The sequence below is a fragment of the Poecilia reticulata genome, chromosome 13 (assembly GCF_904066995.2).
Source record: "Poecilia reticulata chromosome 13, P_reticulata-male-v2, whole genome shotgun sequence".
Taxonomy (NCBI): domain Eukaryota; kingdom Metazoa; phylum Chordata; class Actinopteri; order Cyprinodontiformes; family Poeciliidae; genus Poecilia; species Poecilia reticulata.
The window spans coordinates 1,795,211-1,810,663 of NC_088842.1; the positions used below are offsets into that span (position 1 = coordinate 1,795,211).

A 15,453-nucleotide genomic window follows, 5' to 3' on the forward strand; every position below is an offset into this window, starting at 1 on the left:
CACATGAAATTACTGAGGATCTACATCAACCGTTACTCTTGGAAGAAGTTTTATTCAGATACAATATTATTCTCGTATATCAAGTCAGACTAAAAATGGAAAGGTCTGAATGTCACAAAATTTTAAAGTAATCGGAAGAGAAAAACAACTTCACTTGTGAAATTATTTGACTGAAAGTGTTTTTGCTTTGTAATAAGATCCTCTTCAGGTGGTTAGTAAGGTTTAAACTTTAGATAGTGAAGTCACTAAACAAAGTAAGAAAAGTAAATCAGAAAATTCATGTAGTGTAAATGGCTGGCTGTTAAACACATCTCGTCTTTAGGAGCTCTAAAACTGGTGACATCATGTAAACTGAATGAAAGAGTTGGAGGAAGGCTTCATTAATCCAGACTCGATCCTACATAGCTGATTTCATCTGTGACTGGAAACGCCTGATTTTGAAAGATGAAAGGTCAAAGGAGGGCACTTCTCCCAGGCTGAGCTCACACAGGAGCTTACCAATGACTGGGCTGAACTTGAAGCCATGACCTAAAGGAGAGGAATCAGAAGTAAAAAAAATAAGTAAATTCGATCCATGTCACAACAAAGACAACAACTAAAGACCGAGGCTAACAGGAGAGAGAGATGGCTGAGCCTCCACAGTGTAACTACATGCTCAACATTTTGGGAGATTCTCTGCATGGATCACATAGAGCTTCCCACATTTTGTACAATAAACTTTCAGAAAAGGCCTAAATAAAATAAAAAAATTCTTGATATATTTTACTTTGAACAGAGGGATTTTTCTGTAATTCAAAGAAAATACATTAGTCTGCTGACTAAAAAAATCCCCCCAAAAATATTTGCAGTATGAACCTGCACAACAGCAGGAGGAGCTGTAGTCCAACATACCACAGGATATAAACCAGTGATTCTTGAGAATAGGGACAAAATGGGTTTTAATTTTTCCAAACATTTTTTTTAATTATTTCTCAACCTTTGTATGCAAATATGACAAATAATGTTTTGGAAATGTAAAGATGCTAAGATGAGAGGGGCTCTCCAGAGAGCCCCTCTTTGGATGAGGCTCCCAGTTGCAACATTTTTTTAAAAATTACATTTTTAATCGACCTGACCCAAAACTTTGTCATCACCATCTGACGAAATAAATATAAAATAATTTTTAAAATACCCTATTAGTGATATTTTTACTCATTTTTACAGACAAATGTTTCTCAAGAAACAAAAAAAAATATTATTTGAAACAAAAAAACAAAAAGTCCATCTGACGGAGTTGACACAGAACTGAAGGTGGTGACAAACTAGTGAGTAAAAAGAAAAACTTAGTACATGTGAAGCAATGCAATTTATGTAAAATACATTAAAATGAATTAATTGCGCATTTAAGTGAGATTTATCAACACTCACTGAAAGAGTCACAAAAACCGATGGAGTTGACATCTGACGGAGTTGACGAAATACCAAACTACCTCAATTTATATGATGTTATTCTGAAGGAGGCCATATTGTAGCTCATCAGGTCCATGAAATCTTTTCTAATATACCAAAATTAAGCACAAAATTTCATCAAAGCTTTGTAAATTGTCAGTTATGGTGTTGACACATCATGGTTGTGACGAGCAACTTAGGAATAAAACAGAAGAAAAAAACTAAAGAATAACATAAGCTAACCAGAGCTAACTAGCCCTCTTAGCAATGGAAGAGAAAGGAAGTGGTCACGGGGTCCTCAGAAGTTCTGATGCCCCCAAATAATGCCTGATTTTTTTTACATTCTTTTTATGTCTGACGGTGTTGACAAAAACTAGGGACAAATTTCAATGGAGTTGGAAAATATATAAAAATTATTTTTAATTTAATTTATTGATACTTTTATAATTGTTTATATGAATATTTGTACTTAATTGTCATAATATATAAATTTTGTATTTCTTTAATTGTTTTAAATTATTATAATGTATTGAGTTCTGCTCCAGGACAAGGGATTTTAAAGACACCATCCACCTGTTAGAATTATTATGTTATCATTCTTACATTTGTAATTTTATGTTACTAGTTGTTTTTCTATTTAGAGGTTTAGTGTTCAAATTTGTTAAAACTGTGGAGACAATTAAATCTTTCCTTAATCTCAAGCATGTTTTTACAGATGGTGACTTAGATTTTCCTGGGATACTTCTGAGCTGTAAACCTGTCTACGTGTTAATTTAGTTTCTGTGTCCCCCTTCTTTGTTTCTGAATTTGCATCCTACTGTGAAGATAGGATGTGGGTTTAACCCCCCCATTCCTTTTCACACTGTTCTTGCCAGTGGCGCAACTACACTTTATTCAGGTGGATGCGAAAACATAGATCGGCGCCCCCCCCCCCCCCCCCCCCCCCCCCCCCCCTCCCCCCGACCGAGGGAAGGAACGTCAGGGTGAAGGAGCGACACTCACTCATTTTCTGAAGCGATAAAAGCTGGGTAGCTCTTGAATTGTTACAAAATAAAGCTGTATTTCTTCAGCCCACTGGCTGCAATGTTGACACCTTGAGATGCCATGAGACCTAAATTCTGAACATCATGGCATGGAATGCATCCCAGTTTTCCATGTCTGGCATATAACAGTTCATTTTAGCTTTTAAACTGGTTATATTGATCCTGTGTTATCCCAGAGAAATCCCAGAGGGATACTGATTATAGAATCATGACCTGTTTGTTCTGAAGATTCTGCAGCTTCCACTTCTCTTCCTAACATGGCGCCTCCTCACCCTGACTCTAATACTGACAGGAGGAACCACAGAGCTCTGTTAGGTTAAAAGCACATCTTCTGAAGTTGGGATATTTTTCTTCCAACAGGTTCCAGAGGAATCACCTCAAACCAGATGTTGGACTGGATTTTATTTCACTGTCATTTGTGAATGTTAGCTTCTCATTTTCAACAGTGGAGCTATAAAGGTTGAAAAACATTATTATTTTGGAGAAAATCTCATCAACATCAATATTTCCACTTATAAAGAGGCAAAATAAATTGTTTGATAAAGGAAAAGCCTCTCAGACTCTGAGCCCGACCACACCAAACTATTTTTTTAAATATTAGACAATGAATTTAATTTCACATAATTATTGCGGTAGAAGCCATTTGTTTGTTAAATACTTAATGAAACATATTTACCATGTTTGATGTTTGTTGTGAATGACGTATACTCACAAAGAACAAGGTAATTAGTCCAAGCTCGTTGTTTATTGAATGTTCAGAAACTACAGCAGCTTTAAAGCGCCATGAGAAAGGTAAACAAAGGTAAAACAACCTGAACAGGTGATTAACTCTAAACCACTCGCACCTTTTTACTCTCCGTCTCTCTCTCTCTCTCTCTCTCTCTCTATATATATATATATATATATATATATATATATATATATATATATATATATATATATATATATATATATGTTTTTCAGCCGACGAGTTCTAGGTTAGTTTAGTCAGATATTTGAAAAAAATTATATTTTATGTATATTTTATTCAAATTTTGTGCTTTATCCATAGGACCTGTTTTGTCCCTATTCTTAAGAATCACTGAAACGTTAAAAAGAAACAGGTTATCCTGGCTCAATAATTAAAAAAACAACAACTTAGATTTGTGATCTGGTTATCAACGGTAGTAGAGGTTGTAGTAACTGTCATGGCACCCTGGTTTCCAATAGATGACTCTTTAGTTGGCTTTGATGTTTTTGGAAATATACCTGAGAATCCTGCTCCAATGACAATGTTGCTGTAGTTCGGATGGTAATCCAACACAAAGTGGCGATCAGGTGTTAGCTACAAAACCAAAACAAGCAAAATAGAACAAGTCATATATGAAATATTTTACTGATACATAAAGGCAATCTGAATTATGCACATCTATGTATTTTCCCCTGGAGTTTCAGATTTTCTGCCTCATTTATTAAACCTCTGCAGCTATTTTTAAAGCCCTTTTTTAAAAAATAATCAAAATTCTGCCTCTGGAAGAACAGACAACACTCACTAATACCAAAGGACCAACTCTCAGAAAATGACATTTTTAGTTCACCACAAGAAGGCGTGGATGATATGAGGCTGAGAACAAAATGATCTGATTTTTATCCCACTGCTTCTAGAAGGAGAACTGATTTCAGAAGTTCAGCCTGACCTTCAGAGACTTTATGCCTGAGTAGAAATACTAACACAGAGCAAACCCAAAACAACCCCAGAACATGACACTTCAAGGCAGAAATACTTCTGGGGGTTTCTCCTCCACCCTTACTGTATACATGCAGCTCTCCACCACAGCAGGCTCAGGAACCAGGCCAGGTATGCATCTGGAAACGTATCGCTTAAGGATATCGATGTCAGACGTGTCTGTCTGCAGGTCTCTGTAATCCGGGTCAGTCTTGCTGCCCATGTGGTAGCATATCTGCACACAGAGTGGGAATACATCGGCCAACAATTATTCCACTCCAAACGCTCCTTTGTGATCTGAATATTGCACACACTGATATTGCAACGATGATATTTTGTGCAGTATCACTTTCAATAGTTGAGGAAATGCTGGATGTGTATTACACACTCACCCACCTTCACCAAGTCTGGATATTCATTCGACGGGAGGCCATAGATGTGTTCTTTGCTCTCCAAACTCCCAGTGACCACAAAGCATGGAAAACGCTGCTTCACACCGTAAGTCCCAGGAGTCTTCTCTTTCCAGTAGCACACATTGATCTTAACAGTCTGTTGTGCAAAGACACAGCAACATAGCTCAGTCTGACATGCATGCTTAGGATACCATGACATGCATGTCATGGTATCCTGTCACGGTATCCTAAATGTCCAGCAAAATGGTTGCTAACCATTTTTGCTGGATGATAAATTGTCCCAGAATGCAGGGCCGGCCCAAGGCAAAGCAAACTAAGCAGCTGCTTAGGGCCCCAGGGCCACCAAAGGGTCCACTTTTTGCAGTGGTGCTTAAGTAGAGTTTTCGTTTATCTGTACTTTACTTAAGTAGATTTAATAATGGATATTTTTACTCCACTACATTTTACAGTAAGTATCTGTACTTTCTACTTCACTACATTTCTACAAAACTGTCGCGTTACTCGTTACATCCAAGTCGCGTTGCGTTTTTTGCCCGTTAAAATGTGAAGTTCAGGGTCTTAAGGTGGCGCCGTAAAATCCAATCAATAACGTGACTTAGTGTCTGTTGTCACCCATCGGCTCCACCTTTACTCGCACGCGGAGCTCCAGACATGCGCAGTGGTTTCCTCTGAGCGGGAGGAGATGTCTGTCTATAATATAATAGCGCTGCATAAATTGATATGGCGACATGTAAAATCAGCAGCGCTTCGCTTTCACAGACGGTGGAACTTCGTCCAACTTTTAGCGTCACTTGGAAGGAAATCTTAAAGAAAGGTAAGATCTGTGGATGTGATGCTAGCTAAGCTAACTGTACAGAGACACATGTTGCATCTGATGAAAAGGGTTGTCACTCATTCGCTGAATTACTGTGTGGAGGTTTTGATTGAGGTGTCGCATTTATGGGACAACGCTGTGACCAAAGTCTGCAATATAATGATATGACATTCAGGAACGATCCGATTCTTCTGGACGGATCTTTACTAAGTCCTAAGGACTGAAGCCTCACTGAGAGCCGTTCTTTGTTCTTGTGTACACTGTTGTCACTTATATATATAGACATTTATTTAATTGCTGAATAAGTAAAAGTTGAACGTATGAACACAGAGCATGCTCATTGCTCATTGATTGATTTCGTCTCCTGTCATGGTGGCAAACATCGCAGTGGGAGGGAGGATGAGAACAGTCATGATGCTCCTTCTGCTTGGTTACTTGTTGCGCCGTTGGACAGTGTTCATAGTTGAACGTTATTTACCGTTAATTGCGATGTTTCAGTTGTGGTTTCTGACATGGGCAATATGGGCAACTGCCCAGGGCGTTATTTTTCTAGGAATAGCAGGAGACCTCTGCGGATTGTAGCACAGCGATGAAAGCAAAACAGAATGAAGTGAGTTTTAATTGATACTGGTTAAATATATTTCAGCTCTAAGTATTTAATATCTAGGTGTTTTTATGGGAATGTGGATCTTTCAGATCAATCTGAGAACCAATTTTGATAGGTAAACTTAATGTTATTGTGTCATTTAGCGCAGGGCGCTGGTCTTGGTCTTGGGTTTGGTGGTCTTGACTACAACTCTGCTACATGGCTCCTTGGTTGCATGTCCTCCACCCCGCCCACACCTTCTTTACATCCCCTTTCAGTTGGATTTCTTTCTAAATAAATGTGACTAATGAAGTTCATGCTATGTTAGGACAGGAGACAAAATATTTCCATCCCTGAAATTATGATCCATAGAATCACATATCTAAGTCTAAACTGTTACAGAGAATAAACACAATAAGAACATATTTAATCTGTGGTTGTGTTCATTAAAATGGCACATTTCTGATGTATTAAAATTAAATACGATCGGCACACTTAATGATATTAGCGATTAGGTAATGCATTCAGCAAGTACTTTTACTTTTAATACTTAAGTATTTTTAAAAGCCAGGACTTTTTTACTTTTACTTAAGTAAAATGTTAATGTGGTACTTTGACTTTTACTTAAGTACATTTTTGACTGTGTATTTGTACTTTTACTTAAGTAAATTTTTTGAGTACTTTCTCCACCACTGCCTTTTTGTAATAACTTCTATGACATTGTAATATCAAAAACACACAATTTCACTATAAAGTGATTTGCTTTTACAGTAATATATATTTGATAATGTATGTAGAAATTATTATTTTATTGATAAAAAGAAAAAAAAAGCTCTTTGGTGGCCCCCTTGGGGGCAGCGGTAGGTATTACATGCTTCGCCGGTAACTGCAATGAGCAGAGCAGCCAAACGTCCAAAGCTCCCGTCAGAAGTTAAGTTTGCTAAACAATGTCTCAAAATATGACATCCTTCAGGGAGAGAGAAAAGAAAAAGGAAGAACAGAAAAAAGCCAAGATAAAGGTTTGTTCTAATGTGCCTTGGTAATGTTTAACAGAAAGATTACTGGAGCTGCTAATAGAAAATTAGCTTTATAGCGACCTGGAACGGTCCAGTTCAACAGCCAAGTATTTATGCTAGGGTCTTTGTGTGAAGCTCAGTTTTAACTTTAAATGAGTTGATTCTCATGGTGACTTTGTATATTTCTGAGGTATTTTTGGCTTCAAAACTCCGAGTTTGATAACGTTTGATAACAATAATTGAACCTTCTCAATGTTTGACATTGTCTAGCAAAATGTTTTTATGTCAGGCTACATAGCTGCTACATCGATGATCTGCTCCATGTGTACAGGGTGAAACAGCACCCCCTCCTGGTGGTTGGCAGAGTTAAATATAGTGAACACTGACGACTCGTTGCCAGTTCATGAGAGATGGGCGCGAGGTAGGTTCACCGAGTTTAACGCTCCGGTAAAATGTTATGTTAGCTTGTTGCTAACATGAAATGCTGTTCCTCGTAAGGTGCTGGACTCGCTGTGATGAACCTGATTCCTGATCAGTCCATATTCTGTTTCGCACAGATAAACGACGTTTCATCTCATCCTGTCTCCTGGCCCTTATTCACACAACGCAGAACTGATTTACACTGATCGATCACGATTATCGAGGTTACATATGCTGTAGTTGGGGATGATGTTTTTGCTGCTTGGCATAATAATTTTGTGGCTAAAACAAACATTATTTTTCTAAGTTATGTGAAACTTCTGTTAAAATCATTTGAAGGCTCAGAATCAGTCCAGTACCGGTACCGGTCCAAATTGTCAGGGGAGAAAGACTCACCTGGTATAAATTACATTTTTAGCTATTGGAGTTATGCTTAAGAGAAATTTATTTAATCAAGGAATGTCATGAATATGTGTTTTGGGCTGCACTGATTGCAGTTTTCTGGTCTATCCCCGATTACTGATCTTTAAAATGCCTGACCTGCCCATTTTAATTTTGGCTGATATACATTTTTTTTTTGACTGAAATGTCGCTAAATATAGCAAGAAAGTCACTGTTGGCAACAGTGGGGTGAATATTAACTGTAAACATGCAGACCTGACCTGGTGGGTCGGTCTGTCAGTCAAACCTCTCACTGCAGAGCAGAAGAGGACAGAGACTGATTTATAAACCTTCGCTGATGAAGATAAGATCAGGGGATAAGATGGGCTTCATGTGTAAGTATCAGCCAATCACAATCCCCCAAAATTAAAGAAATTGGCACCCAGAAATAGGCCTGTCGTGATAAACGATAAATCAAATAATCGCACAATAAATAAAACCTATCGACCTCATTTTAATTATCGGCTTTATTGTCTCTTCCTGCCGTTTTTTCTTTCTGTTGATGACACTGAATGAAGAAAGGCTCAGCTCTGGTGCTCTCCACTGACCCTCCCTTCCTCATTTCCTTAGTCTAATGTCCAGCGCACACTACACGAGTTGTCGGCCCATTTTCTAAACCTGAGAGACACATTAGCCGACAGAAATCCTAGGCATAACGGTTCAATCGGGTTCGATCGTGCTGTGTGTTGTCCAACCACCGGAGCACAAAATAATGGCTACAAGTCCAGTTAACTAATTTTAAAACCAGGCATTAATCAATGTTTTACTAAAATCTACCTGTGAGTCAGCGTTAAGTCCTGACTGAATGAAAATCATTATAACCTATTTATGTCTTGGGCCGGCCCTGCCAGAATGTATTGCGACAAACAATAATATTGTTGTTTTGAGACTATTTTCAAGCACTGTGATAGTAATAATGGCATAATAAAGCAAGAACACATTCTCAAAGATCAATAAACTTTAAATTCTAATAAACATTTAAACACTGGAACTGGAGAACATTTGAAATATCCAAAATAAAGAAACAACAGAAACAACAAATAAAATGAATTATAAAGTCTCTGTGAACAAAATTGTCTTTCAACAACAAAAAGAAGGGATAGTTGAGACCAAAGCACCAGACTGACGCCCAGTTTAGGTAAAAAGACAGAGAAAAGAGAAAAACGATGAATCAAGAAAATGAAAATGATTGAGTTTCTTGTCATTTATTATGCGATTAATTGATTTGTGGTTTATTGTGACAGGTGTATTTATTTGTTCAGGAGTGGGGATCATTTTGAAGTCAGTCAAATAGAACCGTCAGCTGGGTTTCCTTAGGTAGCAGAGTTTGTCCTAAACTTCTGTAAACTGCAGAATGGATAAATTTATAACCATTTCTAATGGGGATTCTCATGTTGGGGGCTTTTCTGGGTTCTCTACTGGATAACTGAACTGGGGCTTGTTTCTGTATTTCTCAGGTTCCCTTGACAGTGACTCTGGTGTGGTACCAGTCATTAATGAAAAGGTCCGTTCCAGCCCTGCAACATGTGTTGTGTTTATCCCTGTGGGTGCAGTAGTCACTCATCTTTGAAAATGATGGGATTCATACTGAAACCTGGGGAGTTCAGAGAGACGGATGGATCAGAGGAAGGCTGCTGATCATCTGATCATCAGGTATAAAACTTAAAATCATCTACAGACCTAACAGATTCCTAATTAAACTGTTTGAATTTAAATCATCATTTACAAACTGTTTATCTAAAGTGATGCTTACTGTACAATTAAGGCAGGAAATATGTAGCCAGAAAAAAGGAAAAACTGAATCAACATTCAGCATAGACCCTGTATTCTAACTTTGTGATATTGATATTTAAATACATTGCATTTTGTTTAACAAAGCTAATATAATCAAATTGATCCTGTGACATGTGTCATACAGTACATCCTGTCATCTCAGTACTATTACACATGACACCATGTGTGAATACCTCCAGTGGTAACTGGAAACCAGTGTGAGCCAGGAGCTTGTTGGTCCAGGGTCCAGCAGTGATCACCACATTTCTCGCTTGATAAACTCCTCCAGAGGTCGTCACCTTGACAACAGGACCAGGCTTGATTTCTGAAACCTTCTCATTGTCTCGTATGACCCCACCCAACTTCTGAAACTGATCCTGGAGAAACAAAACCAAACATGTTCCAGGAATGTTTCAAATTAAAGAAACAAATAAAAATTGTTTATATCAGGACATTATTTCTAAGCATCATGTCATCTAGTAGTTCTTGTGCAGACAGGATTCTTTTTTTTAAGAAATAAACGTGTTAACTCATAAATCAGGTTAACACAAATAGCTTTAATATCATATCTGGATATCTTATAGAATTAAGATAGCAAAAAACATGGTTATAGTTTATGCTACATTAAGTTAATGTTTCCAACATGTAGCTATACTTTTAAACAAAGTTAAATGAATATAAATGAGATGCCTGCGTTGCAGTGAAGCTGAGCCGTACCTGAACCGCCTTCAGGGCTCGGTCTGCAAACAGAACGCCGCCGGTTACATCCAGCAGGGCGCCGTGGCCCTCAGACAGAACCATGTTGGGGATATGCTCGTGGAAGTTATCGCGGCTTAGAATCACCGTGGAAACCTTGTTCTTCAACAAGGTGTTCTTGACCAGTGGGTAATCCCCACTGGTTTCTGGTCCCATGACTAACAGTCCAGTTTGTCTGTGAGGAGAGATGAAGGCAGCAGGGTGGACAGACCGAGTTTAAACACACAATTTGTTCTAAAAGTACATACTGTGTATTAATACCAGTGCAGCATACAGATACATTAGGAAAAAAAAATATTTAGTGGAAAAAGTGAAACATTTTGCATGTTCTTCCTGTGCAAGCAAGACCTGGTTCTTCACCCCCAAAACACGACTGTTTGGTTAATTAGTTTCTCTAATTTGTCCTTGAGTGCGTGTGAGTGTGTGTGTGGGTGTGTGCGTGCGTGTGTGTGTGTGTGCATGTGTGTGTGTGTGTGTGGGGGTGTGTGTGTGCGTGCGTGTGTGTGTGTGTGTGCATGTGTGCGTGCGTGTGTGTGTGTGTGTGTGTGCATGTGTGCGTGCGTGTGTGTGCGTGCGTGTGTGTGTGCATGTGTGCGTGTGTGTGGATTGTTCGTCCATTGTTGACCACCACTCCCTGCAGCCCTGCAAAGGTAACCGATATGTACATAGTTTTTGAAATAACTGATGAAAGATATTGAACTTTTTCCACAGTATTACATTGTTTTAGATGTAATACACAGTTTCTTGATTCTCGGTTTGGGCAAGCCTTCATGTTGTGCTTAAACAGTTTTCCACTCTGCATCTCAGCTGATGCCTGACCTGTACAGCGTCACTCCGGCCTCCTTCTCCAGCTGGGCCCACAGCTGGTAGCCCTCCCCCATCATCTGCGTGTAAATATCCTGCTCATAGGCTCTACGTATGATGCGAGTCTGGCCATGGGAGCTCCCTCTGGTGTGAGGCAGAACGAACTGGACAAAAACGGTTCAGATTAAGGAAAGAGAAAACCTTCTGCTTTAGTGAAGTAAGCATGTCCTACTGTATACAAAACCTGCAGCTGTGATCTACTCAAGTACAGAAAATGATTTGCTTAGTGTAAAAAAAAAAGAAAAGATTATGAATCTCTTTGAGGCTTGTTTGTTTAATAATTCATTCGGGTTTATTTATACAGCCCCAACACACACTGTTAAAAAAACCCGTCTCTAATTTATGTTAAAACACTGGTTGCCGGTGTTTATACGGTAAAATTCTGGCAACCACAGTTGCTGAGATTTTACTGTAAATCAGCGATATTCCCTTTTTCTTTTCTTTTTTTTTTTTACAGTGCACAACGATTATCATGTCAAAGCACTTTACAAAAAGAATACAAATCAATCCAATTCACACAGGCAGATTCCAGATTCATGTATTCCTATGTGATCCTGCGTTAAACAAAGACATTGTCCCTTTAACATAAAGAAAACCTGAGCAGACTCTGACTCACAGCGGGCAGCTGTCCACAAAAACACACCAGGTAAGACTGAGCAGTACTGAATATGTTACATAAGAAGAAGAGAGATGATGACAGTAGAAGCTCTGAGCCCATTTCAAAGCTCTGCGCTTTTCATCTCAGCCACCAATAAAATCTCAGCTGTCAGAATTTTTTTATTGATTTGACCGTAGAGAGACGGAAAACAGTTTTTTCACTTCCATTTATTTCATCAGCTCTTAGCAGTGATTAATTCATGTAAATCTTTGTCAATAAAATTTATTCTTTTAGAAATAAAATTGTCGGCATCATCCCAAATGTGATTACTAAGTCTGCAGTAAGTGAGGTAGTCCTGGAGAAAACTGTAAAACTTGATCTGTTTTACTAGCCTTTGGATTTTATTAGCTGAATCAAAACCTTCAACTTGCATGTTGGACCCAATCAAATAATGTAAAGAAGTGGATCCTTTGCTTACTGCCTCCATTTCAAAAATGATTCATCTGTCCTGAGTAAATGGTTTTAAGTAAGCTGCAGCTGAACATTTTACAGATGAAACCTTTTCTTGATCAAGACAGTTTAATAAATTACAGACCTCTATCTAATCTTCCTGTCTTATTGAAAGGCGATACTAATCAAGAGTGTGAAGATCTATGCAGTAATGACTGTCAGAGCTCATCATAACACTGAAGGCACACTGCTAAACGTCACTGATGTTCTCTTTGGCTCAGTTGCTGGACTGGCGCCTGTACTGGACCTGTTGGACTCTAACCCTGACCGAGGCAGCACTGCCTTGCAATCATTTACATTGTTTATTGTCAGTTCAGCTTGTTCGAGCCTTTAGATGTTACATCTTGTAAGGAAGCTTCCTTCTCTCCTGGTCATAATGTCCCTTTAATCCCCACCACTCTGGATTGGGTTTTATCAGGTTCCTCTCCTCTCTCCTCCTCTCCTCGTCTTTTCATACTTGAATCTCCTCTACTCCTTGTCAAATCTACCTGAATTAATTTTTCTTCTACTGCAAATACTTAGTTTTGTTCCAACAGTAACCGGGTTTAATCTCTTTTTTCTTTTACATTCCAACAGCTGTTTGAAGACATACGTGATCATTTTTATGCTATTTGTTTCTGAATATTGTTCTTCTTTAGCTTATCTGCTAGCTCCTCTCTAGAGGCAGTTCTTTATAGCTTTATAGCTTTTTAAAGCTATAATGAACTGCTACCAATAAAAATTGTATACCAATTTGTACATTTCAACAACTGTCTTGACCAGCAAGTAGTTTTAAGGTAACTTCATCTTGTTCAAGTCATGGTATTTAAACCAGATCAGGGTTTGCTTTTGTAATCTTTCTGCTAATTTATTGCATTTCAGCAGGTTTTCTGCAGTTTATGAGCAGAAAAAAGTGTTTTTACAGAAAAGGCTCACATACACTTCACATGGTCACAAGTACAATTTCAAAACAAAAATAAATGATATTTTATATTGAAGTAACTCAAAGACATTCTGAATGTTTGACAGGCTTCAGAATTCTCACATTTTAAAAGTCAGCATCTACATATTTCTATTGATTTATGGAAATGCTTATTTTTCTCTTTAGCTTTTATGATCTTTAAGCAATTAGATTAAACAATATGCCAGGACTACAAAGTACAGGTAAACAGCTGCAGAAGAAAATGTGATTCTAGTATAAAAGTTACAATAGCTAACTCAAGACCCAAGACTTTTGGGTTTTGAATTCAGTTTCTGAACAATTATCTTATGTCAGAGCTGCAAAGTTGCTACAAATGTGTTGTCAGCGCAACAGGCTGTAGGTTTGTGTGCGTGTGCACGCAAGCGTGCGCGTTTGTGTGTGTGTGTGTGTGTGTGTGACACACCTCACCTGCTCCAGCAGCAGAGTCTTCTTGTTGTGTTTAGCCAGCTGGTAGGCTGTGAAGGAGCCCTGGACTCCAGCCCCGATCACCACACAGTCATAGTCCTGCTTACCAGACATGCTGCTGGACTCTTCATGGACGCACTGTAGCCAAACTCAACTCTCAGCCTTTTATAGCTCAGCCTTTTATTTCTCCGCCCACAATCAGGAGAGGCGGACCCAAGCTTATAATTCACTGGAGAACCCAGTGGTCAGGGTTATGTCTGCTGTCTGGAGTTCTTGATCAGATCATCTGAGATCCCTTGTTGCTCTGCTGGAGTTACCAGGTGCAGCTGGAGGTCATTGAGGTTTACGGCTTCTGGCCTGATGATCCTCTGCATGACCGTCTGCACGCTGAGTTTAAATGGACGCTCTGCTGTCTGGTCTTGTAGTCAGTTGGTGATAACTCGGCTGCTTCTCCACCGCATCAATTTCTGCCAAGGCAGTTGGTTGGTTGGTCAGAGCATGATCCTCTGACCTGCTGTGAAGAGGAGCAGAACAATTTGTTCCAACATTTGTAGTGTGTTTTTATTTATTTATTGTTTACTTTTTGTGTTTGTTTTGATTGCATTATTTAATTTACGAACATGTTTTCCTTTTTTTTTGATTGATTACTAATTTGCTTTGGTTGTTGCTTTGCATGCTTTTTTATTTTTTTTTACCTGACATAATTGTCTTCCTCACATTCCCCTGGAGCCAAACAGTATGCCTGAAGCCATGGTTTTAAATAGGATCATGTTTTAAAGAATTGTGAAATATAATATAGTGTGTTTTCTCTCCCGTGCTCTCGCCCCGTTAGCCTTAGCTGGTGTCTCCCTGCTGCCTCTCATATGATCACTGCTCACTGCACTGCTTCATTTGTAGTCCCTCCTTTATAATGAATGGCTCTCTGTGACCAACCCATTGACCACCTGACAGAAACATGTCAGTAGCTGCTCCTGTTTTGTGCTCGTCTTTTTCTTCTCACCCCAAAAGCTAGTGAGTAGCTGACATTTTCAGGGAAATATAAGATTCTAAAGAGTTGTTTGTTTGCATTCTTTTGGCCTTTCAGTATTTCAATTTGCTTGATTGTTTCCTTTTCGCTGCTGCTGAACAAAGCTGGAAAAAAATCTCTTCTGCTGCAAATTCAGACCAAGCTGAAAATCTTTGCAAGAGGAGACAGAAAAGCATTAAATGTAGAAGCAAACAGCTACACGCCAACATCTCTCTAAAGGATTTGAATGCATATGTAATGACTGATTGGTTGTTTTCTGGCCGTTTGTCAGGTTCTGGGACAGAGGGGTCATGGTCGCTACGCTCCAGTTCCATCTGGCCTTTTCCTGCACCTTCGTCATGCAACTTCACACCTGGTCAAAGGGCAGCTGTTAGACTCAGATCACACCAGACAGACAGCTTCAGTCATTGGTCACTTGTTTGCAGTATCTCTTGTAGATCTGCATAAAATAACCTTAGAGAAATGCAGCCATTGCACACTGGAATATTTCTGCCCTGTATACATTATTTAATACCTTTGATGTTTATTATACAAACAAGTTGAACAGAGAGGAATACAAAGGCAACTTGCTGCCTAATGTGTAACTCATCTTGTGCTTGAAATTATTGCAGCTCTGCTCTTTGTTTTGCTCTGCATGTGAAGACATAAAGGTTGTGGCTGTGTGGAGACAAAAGAACCAAAAGGAAGGATTGA

General features: G+C 38.8%; 1 protein-coding gene and 1 long non-coding RNA gene across 2 annotated transcripts; one reads left to right on the forward strand and one right to left on the reverse strand.

Annotated features, from left to right (window-relative positions):
- Nucleotides 1–32: 32 nt before the first annotated feature.
- On the reverse strand, nucleotides 33–14,383 carry pipox (pipecolic acid oxidase). The gene is made up of 8 exons (XM_008425189.3): nucleotides 13,737–14,383; nucleotides 11,215–11,363; nucleotides 10,357–10,570; nucleotides 9,834–10,016; nucleotides 4,573–4,725; nucleotides 4,262–4,411; nucleotides 3,720–3,795; nucleotides 33–528 (listed from the first exon to the last, which is right to left on the reverse strand). The coding sequence occupies exons 1-8, from the start codon at nucleotides 13,845–13,847 to the stop codon at nucleotides 398–400; spliced, it is 1,167 nt and encodes a 388-aa protein (XP_008423411.1). The 5' UTR covers nucleotides 13,848–14,383; the 3' UTR covers nucleotides 33–397.
- Nucleotides 6,882–15,453, forward strand: LOC103474316 (uncharacterized). The gene is made up of 4 exons (XR_535146.3): nucleotides 6,882–7,008; nucleotides 7,337–7,426; nucleotides 9,324–9,519; nucleotides 15,032–15,453. It is a non-coding gene; the product is annotated as an uncharacterized LOC103474316 (long non-coding RNA).

Excerpts from the sequence above, each read along its gene's own strand:
- pipox (XM_008425189.3), bottom strand. The coding sequence starts at position 13,847 with ATGTCTGGTAAGCAGGACTATGACTGTGTGGTGATCGGGGCTGGAGTC. Across the intron at positions 11,364-13,736 it reads AGACTCTGCTGCTGGAGCAG|TTCGTTCTGCCTCACACCAG; the intron begins GTGAGGTGTGTC and ends GTTTTTGTCCAG. Across the intron at positions 10,571-11,214 it reads GCCGGAGTGACGCTGTACAG|ACAAACTGGACTGTTAGTCA; the intron begins GTCAGGCATCAG and ends CTCTCCTCACAG.